The 8436-nt window shown below is 35.3% G+C and overlaps 2 protein-coding genes across 5 annotated transcripts; one reads left to right on the forward strand and one right to left on the reverse strand.

Moving 5' to 3' along the window:
• Positions 1 to 1507, forward strand: LOC127244442 (60S acidic ribosomal protein P2B-like). Its single transcript, XM_051264994.1, has 4 exons — positions 1 to 79; positions 184 to 283; positions 988 to 1217; positions 1304 to 1507. The coding sequence occupies exons 2-4, from the start codon at positions 196 to 198 to the stop codon at positions 1328 to 1330; spliced, it is 345 nt and encodes a 114-aa protein (XP_051120951.1). The 5' UTR covers positions 1 to 79; positions 184 to 195; the 3' UTR covers positions 1331 to 1507.
• Positions 1508 to 2519: 1012 nt separating this feature from the next.
• On the reverse strand, positions 2520 to 8436 carry LOC127244440 (peptidyl-prolyl cis-trans isomerase CYP71). Of its 4 annotated transcripts, none has more exons than XM_051264991.1 (14): positions 8163 to 8436; positions 7981 to 8066; positions 6613 to 6701; positions 6139 to 6378; positions 5921 to 6042; positions 5475 to 5550; positions 5182 to 5289; positions 4922 to 5098; positions 4547 to 4764; positions 4112 to 4244; positions 3756 to 3979; positions 3289 to 3442; positions 3018 to 3104; positions 2520 to 2825 (listed from the first exon to the last, which is right to left on the reverse strand). In XM_051264991.1, the coding sequence occupies exons 1-13, from the start codon at positions 8309 to 8311 to the stop codon at positions 3021 to 3023; spliced, it is 1860 nt and encodes a 619-aa protein (XP_051120948.1). In that variant the 5' UTR covers positions 8312 to 8436; the 3' UTR covers positions 2520 to 2825; positions 3018 to 3020. The 4 variants fall into 4 exon arrangements, with proteins under 4 accessions (XP_051120948.1, XP_051120947.1, XP_051120945.1 ...); XM_051264990.1 differs by having other exon boundaries at positions 2520 to 2833; XM_051264988.1 differs by having other exon boundaries at positions 2520 to 2880; positions 8163 to 8435.

Here is an 8436-nt window from a genome sequence, read left to right on the forward strand (position 1 = left end):
TTCCCTTCCGTAAACCCCAGCGGCAGGCAGCTATTTTCGCAGTTTCTCGATTGAGCAGCTTCGTGGTTAGATCTCCCAAGTAATTCATCTTCTTGTAGTCTTTCTATGAATTTTCATATGTTTACTGGAAGATAAAACCATTATTCTTGCATTTTTTGGACTAAGTATTGGATTTTGTTTCAGATTTGAGCAGAAATGAAGGTTATTGCCGCTTATTTGTTGCTTGTGTTGGGTGGCAACACCTCCCCTTCGGCTAAGGATATTAAGAATCTCCTCTCGACAGGTTTTTTTTTTTTTTTCGATTTATTTGTTCATGCCAGTTTTTATAATTTAGGTTTTCTATTCGTGGATTTATAATCTAGGCAATCTGTTCCATACAAATGTCGTTTTTGGATTTTTGAAAATGCGCGGAATTTGTGATTTCTGTTTTATGATGTTTAAGATTTAGATAAGTAGTCTATGCTACCGTGCTTGCGACTCGAACTGTGTAGTATGGAGAGCGATTCAGTGTCTGTCAGCGAATTTTGTTAACAGCGAGATTAGTTATGGAGAATTCATATTAAAATCAATGCGATTGCTTATATCGTGAAGTTACAATTGGTTTTAAGGGTTTCTGGTGATTTATACTAACAAATTGATGAAATTTCCTTGTTGAAGCCAATAAATTCTCTCTTTTCCATTCAAGATAGTCTTATAGATGAAAGTACTGATTGGATTTTATTGTTTGTTTTCTTTTGCCCTATGAATTGTTTGGTAAGAGATGTGGATACTTAGGGTGTGGCTCTTGGATCGTGATGATTTGTTTTTGGTTTTGTTTTAAATAAAGTTTTTGGAGAGAATATTTTTTGGGAAACACATAAAGAGAAACACCTAGTACAAACAGTAAAAACTGTTAAACTTTTGCCATTTTCTTTTTGAAAGATTTAAAGGATTGATACCCGGAGCTCACCATATATTTATGACTGTTTTGTTCGACATGATTCTCAGTTGGAGCCGAAGCTGATGATGACAAGATTGAGTTGCTTTTGTCTCAAGTCGAGGGCAAAGACATCACTGAGTTAATTGCTGCCGGAAGGGAAAGACTGGCCTCAGTGCCTGCCGGTGGTGGTGCAGTTGCTGTTGCAGCACCTTCCGGTGGAGCAGGCGGTGGTGCTGCAGCTGCTGCAGATGAGCCGAAGAAGGAAGAGAAAGTTGAAGAGAAAGAAGAGTCCGACGATGTAACTTTCAAGAACCTAAATTACATTATTCATCATATGAATCTCATCCTTTTGGCTATGCATAATTCTTATTTCATTCCTTGCAGGACATGGGCTTCAGTCTGTTCGACTAAAATGGCGAGCAATCTATGTGAAACCACTTTTCCCTCATTCATCACCTTAAGTTTATTGTGTTAGAAGTATTTTCGAATGTTGCCCTTGTTTTTAGTTAATAGTTTGAGATCTGGAATTTTTGTTACCTTGAGAAGATGGAGACTTTGAAAATATATGATTGTGTTCTTGTTTTCTAATTTTGTTTCATTTTATTTCTGGCAAATATAACTCATGCATGCTTTTAGCCCCTTTGATACTTAACATCAGGTTGCACAGGAATTTTGCTGTTATTGAAAAAGGTAGAAATTTTCTAGAGTAGTATTTACATGTTATAGGAATTGAATAAAGAATAATTTGAAATTATACATGGATGGGCATACCTTAGATTTGTTCTAACTTATGTCTTGAGTTAGGATTAGTTGATATAAAGTATTGGAATATTAGTTTATAGTAGTAAATTAATTATAATACTACTTTCATTTGACAAAACATTTACCTACTTTGTCATGCAAAAAATGGAAATAAATTTAAGAGACAATAAAAATTGAAAAAAAAAATGAGAAAAAATTTGGATGATATGTACTATTTAAACACTTCAGTTTAGGTGTTATTATTTTGCTTTTTCCCCTCTCGTTTTCATTGTGTAAATTATTTTGTCATTACATTAAAAGGTAAACAATTATTTATTAATTACTATTAAATATTGTATCAAATTACATTTACAACAAACAGGTCGTATTGTCGAAAAGTTAATAAGTGATATTTAATAAAAAAAGATAATAATAATAATAATCATATATTTTATTAAATAGTAATAATTTTTTTTTTTTTAAATATAAAACAAACACATCCATTTAGACAATCCCTTAACAGCACCAAGTAGGAAGGTACCACTTGTAATCAGCCTTTGAAGCCCAATCACGCAATGTAGAGTATTACAAATATATATTTATTTATTTATATTATAATATAAGCTTTTTTTATATTGCACACACTTAATTTAATTTAATAGTATATCATATTTTTACTTAGCACTTATCTTAGAATGCTAACAAGGGGCTAATCAACACCATAATATTAGCTCTAATATTAGCACATGTTGTGTATAGAATATGGACATATACTGTCAATTTTACTATAAACATGTACTCCTTTATAGGTAAACTATTATCATATACCGTATGGCTCTATTTATATTATATATTGATTTATATATAGTGTCAGTATCAACACAATAACATTAGCCTGTCATATTGTCATCATACAACCCTCTTCCACAAAACCACTGCACATTATTTTACCATTCTTGTATCAAATAAAATTTAAATAAAGACCCTCCAAAATCAAAATACATAGCCAAAAGGCCAAGCAAACACACCCATGATTCAATTTCAAGTACACAGTAAAAACATCCATAATGAATCATTACAACATGTTTATGCATACCTAAAACCATATGCTGCAGATGATCTGCCTCTTCCAAAGCACCCCCTCCTCCGGCATTCTCCGCGAACCCTACAAATCTAACCATGAGCCCTATAAACTACTTAAGCTTGTCTCATTTTGCCGACTGAAATCGAAGGGGCTGATGTTAGTCAATGATATAAACTTTGATAAGCATGTTTGTAACAGAAGGTCCTTTTCTAGTGCAAATTGCAAGAGAAATGAATGAACAAAAATAGGATGCCTCTATAAAGAGGAACTCACTCATCACAACTTTGGAATAGTCACATTTAGAATTTTCACATCTTGGTACGGTTTGTCCGCCTTGTCTGTCTTCACTTTCTCTATGCCCTGTTGCATAGAAACATCGGTGAGATTTCCACAAGATGTGTTGGAGATTTTGCACAAAATAGTTTATGTATGCTCTGAATGACAAGATTAGACTGCTTCCAACTATTGTAAATGGAAAATACAAAGGTGGGTTGTCGTCTTATTTAAGCTACTCATGAGTTCATGCGAAACCAGAAGTGAGTACCTGCACTACGTCCATTCCTTTTACGACTCTGCCAAAAACAGTGTGCTTGTTGTCCAACCATGGGGTGGCAACAGTTGTAATGAAGAATTGAGAGCCATTGGTGTTCGGCCCGGCATTAGCCATTGAGACCGTGAATGGCCTGTCGTGCCGCAAACTGCACAGAGTAGTTGCAGGCACATCAGATAGTTCAAGTTCATGGGAGCCAGTCAAGAGAAACATTTATGGCTAAAATAGCAATTTCAAGGGCTAGTGATCTTCAATTGTATATGCAAATAGGCATTCAACAAGCATTTGAAAACTGGTCCGATATGATATTAAACAAGTAATATCAATCTCTTACAATCAATAAAAACACACTGAGAACAGAAATGCACGGAAAAAAGCACTAAAGAAGTTGATGCTCTGACATATCTAACTTTTAAGCATGACGAAGTCACTTTAGATAACAAGTTAAAACCCAAATTTACCTTTTGTGAAATTCATCTTCAAACTCCCTTCCCCATATAGATTGCCCCCCAGTTCCATCTCCCAGAGGGTCTCCTGTCTGAATCATGAACCCTCTGATGACACGGTGAAAGATCAGATTGTCATAATAACCATTTTTGCAATGTGTTGTGAAGTTCTCGACTGTTTTGGGGCATTCTTCAGGATACAGCCGCATATGAATATCACCCATGGTAGTGTGCAAGATCTGACAAATGATATAGGCAGCACCATCAACAGACACATATTTTCCAATAAGTATGACCTAGCATCCCATCTAGCGGTCAATTGGCTATAATAAAAAACCAAAAGCTACAGGTTTAATCAATATTTTACTTACCACATTATCTGGGAGAGATGTCGTTGCAGCTTTTCCAAGCTCTGATACAGCCAAGAGTTCATCAGCAGGTGGTTTTTCATTAAACACATCTCTTCCCTTAGTTGCATCCTCAGGTTCCTCCGGCTCTCTCCGACTGAAAAACAGGATGGCATCTTACTAAATAGTGGAAAATGAATTCTCAAGTTAAACTAGACATGTAGCCTTTTTGTGGGACACTGTTCACAACTTGGCTATGGAAATCAATATGTTGCCTATCACTAAAGGAAAACAATGTCCTAAAAGACAAGTGCCTGCAAACACCACCAATTCAATATTGGAGATTGGTGGTTTTCACTGCAAAAGTGTTACTAGAATTCCAAAAGGCAAATGTATGACACGGCTAACAATGTTAAACAATTCACGTAAGATTTTTAGATGTATGTCAAGATGTAATACCTGAATAAATAAATTCTACTCTTTTTGAAAGCACAACACAACAGAGTAGGATCTATCAGAGGGTCCTTGCTTTCATTGGCATTAGCTGCAGCAGCAGGAATCTTTCGAACTTTTTTACTGCTTTTATCACCTTGATACAGTGCAACTCTTAAAAATCTATCATTATTCTCCACCTTCCCAAGGATTCGAGCAACTTTGTTGGTATGTAGATTTATAATCTAAACACACAAAGTATGGAGAAGTTAATATAATAACTGTTAAGACTTTATACTGAAAGTTGTTGGTGCAGAAAAGGTGAAGTGTTGCAATCTATCAAGTTTGTAAACAAGTATCAAATTTAGCAACAGATTTGACAAGATCCTATTATTGACTTACTTTAATTCCAAGAAGAGTGGCATATATGAGGAAGTTGGAGCTTTCATCAAACACAGCATTAGGTTGAGGTGCAGTTTCTGTTTTCTCAAATTCTTTTTCTACAGCCATCCGTCGTCCAAAATCAATAGCTTCTAGCCTGTATAGAGGAACATCACTCCTCTGAAGATCTTGGGCAACCTTAAATGGGAAGATAGATGTATTCATAATTGCACTTTTAAGTAAGTAATTGAAGAAAAAGCTGTTGAGGTTGTGACTATGACCTCAAGAGATTCATCATATACACGCCTCAATTTTCCCGTTCTAAACCAAAACACACGTATTCTACGATCAGGAGATGTGACCGAAAACTGCTTCCCATCTGGACTCACCTATAAAATAGTTAAAAAAAAAAAAAAAGGCACAATTGCATGTCAAACTATGTGAAGGAACCATGGGTGAACATAACACTATCAACGGAAAATATCTAGCAAGTACATAAGTCATAACTGAACCCTCACAGAATAACTTAAAAAATGGCAAAATCAAAATATCATCACAAATCCGAGTGTGTTACCTCAATAGAAGAAACAGTGGTTTTGCATTTTGCTATGGCAAAAAGGTCAGTATCGCTTTTTAGTTTAAAAGCCACCCTGCATGCACAGTGTAGATAAAGTGAACAGATTAATAAACCGACAATGACTTTAAAAAGACACAATACAATACTCAGTTGTATAGATAATACTACCATTATCCCAAACCTTTTACTATTAGTTCTAATTTGGAATGTCCCAAAACTTTTGCAACGTTTTTTATTTATACATAGTTTCTCCCATTTTATGTTTCTAAATACAATTTATAAAGCTATTCCAAATAAAATAATAATAATAATAATAATAATAATAATAATAAATAGGGGCAAATTGTCATAAAAATACCAAAAATATACCGCAAAAAAAATCATGCCAAAACAAAAAAAATAGCAACCAAAAAGGGGATGGAGGGAGTATAAAATAGGGATACCCAGTTTCAGGAAACTGTAGTGAAGTGGGATTCCAGTACTCAATCATTCCTTTGTCATCTGCAGAAATCACTGTATTGTATTCATGGTTGTACTTCATACATCTTATTGAGCCTATATGCATCTGGTCAAAAAATTGCAGGAAAGAGTTACAAATAAGAAAGTAATATTGGTGAGTATCAGCATTAGGCTTCAGATTATAATTGAAAGAGGAAGAAACCTCTCTAGACATTATAGATTCATTAGAACCAGAGCGAGCATCATATATGTGGACAAAGGAAGAGTTCCTGTCACCAATTGCAAGTTTGGCCTTGACATCACCTTGTTTATAGACCCACTCAGCACAACCAGGTACATAAGGAAGACGTATCATCGCCATCATGTCATAGTTAAATACATCGTATATTTTGACTGAGCGATCATTCGAAATTGTACAACAAAGTGCACCATCTATGCTAACCTGAAAAATAATAATAGTAATAATAAAAAAGGTCAGATAGTCGAGAATATTAGAAATAAAATATGGGTGTGTCTAATATGTGATATTTGAGTTGAGAAGGATACAATCCTTCAACAATGCACATCAGGCATGTTTCTGACAAGATCCAAGATGGCATAAGAGGAAAGCTAGAATTTAATACAGGCTTGAAATATACAGCAGTTCTTAACATAGTAAGCAAGCATTGGAACTCACGGCCAGGCCCTCTATTGGACCAAGATGGGATCGAAAATGTTTGGCAAACTCTATGCCCATGGACTTCTTCTTCCAAAATTTCAAATGACCTGTACAAAAAGCAAACAAGTCACCATATTATAGCAACTTTAAACCATTTTTAACTATTAAAAAAAGAAGAAGAAGAAGACACCAAATTCAGGGAATCATAGTGTCAATCATTATCGAATGGGCATGCTGAAAATAGCAGTACCCCCAAAGAGTTGGCACAAAGGCTCTTTGAAGCCATGGGACCATGGTGCACTGCAAAGTGCTTCCATAAGAAAGTAAAGTACAAATATTTAACTATACTTAAGTGTGGCAATGTGTAAGTATAAATAAGAACCCAATGCTTAAAAATATTAGAAAATTTATATAAAGACTAGGTTTTAGTACAAATACTATTCAAATCTACTCAACAAAATAATATATACAGTTCTTAAAACATTAATCATCATAATCTTTCCTTCTTCCTCTCCAACATTTTCATAATCTTTTATATGTGCGTTAGATGCTTTATGGGTCTTAGGAAGGTTGGATTTTGATCATATGGTAATAATAACTATAAAGTTATGGAAAAATAATTATAAAAAAAATCATGTGTAGAACCAAAAAAACCACTAAAAATGTATCTTTTCTTTTTCGCCATGGTGTGCAGTCATGGACATCATGGCATTTGCGCAAAAGGTCCAGAAACACACCAGGTGAAGCAGTGCACCACCGGAAAATGATGCCAAGGTTGTGCCATGGTGCACCATTAACATTACAACATGCAAACTATCTTATTTCTTAGGCAGAACAAAAAAGAATTAAGGCAGCACAGCATCAAGCTTAGATATGCACTGCCCGAAGATTTGCACAAGATATATAGAACAAAGCAGTTCTAAAAGCCACTACAACAAACTATTCTCCCTACGATTATATAGTACCATTTAGTTTCATGCTAACATCAAACAACTATCAAAATTTTCCAAGCTTCTCCATTTAAATGGCTTCATTGTTCCGAATACCATAAACTGCCCAATCTCAATCTTGCCACCAAAAAGGGGGATAAGATAGAAAAAATCAATTTTAGTAACTAAGTCGCTCTGCATATCCATATGTAAACAAAATTCCCTTAATTCTATTGCAATTTACTTCCCTAGCAGCCTCAAGGTATCTTTCTCCTACTCATTAGAAATGCAAATCAGAGGAGTCGAAAACAAGCACAATAATAAAATGAAACTAAGTTTTCAAAACATAAAGAAAGTTGAATCTAAACTAACAAAACTATATCTTAGACACAAGATTGATACATACAACTCAATATAAGCAAATATAATCCAAATTAAAACATCAACTTGACCATACCATCTGCACTCCCAGATATGAAGAAATCAGCAGCTGAAACCGCTACATGCGTGACCACATCGCGGTGCATGTAACTCTTCTCATACCTACATTGAATTCATTCAAAATATCACTATCAACTCCACTACAACCAAAACCCTACACCATAACAATATCCCCCAAACAAACACAGCATCACACACATATTGGCAGAGGGGAGAGCTTCGAGATAGGCCTGCTCAAACTGAAGGGGACGTTTAAGCCGAGCACGAGGCGCCGGACCGGGACCAATCATCGCCTCTTCTCCCTCCCCGGCGGCGCTGTTCCCGTTGTCTTCCGGAGCTGCCTCCATGCTCTTCCTTGGCACAGCTATTCCAAATTACCCAAATTTTGTAGTCGATTAATCACTGCGTGATCGTCCGACGCCTAAAATCTTTTCCCCAAATCGGAGTCTTTTACTTCAAATTCAATTTGAAC

Source organism: Andrographis paniculata, unplaced genomic scaffold, assembly GCF_009805555.1.
Source record: "Andrographis paniculata isolate CXL003 unplaced genomic scaffold, ASM980555v1 Contig9END, whole genome shotgun sequence".
Taxonomy (NCBI): Eukaryota; Viridiplantae; Streptophyta; class Magnoliopsida; order Lamiales; family Acanthaceae; genus Andrographis; species Andrographis paniculata.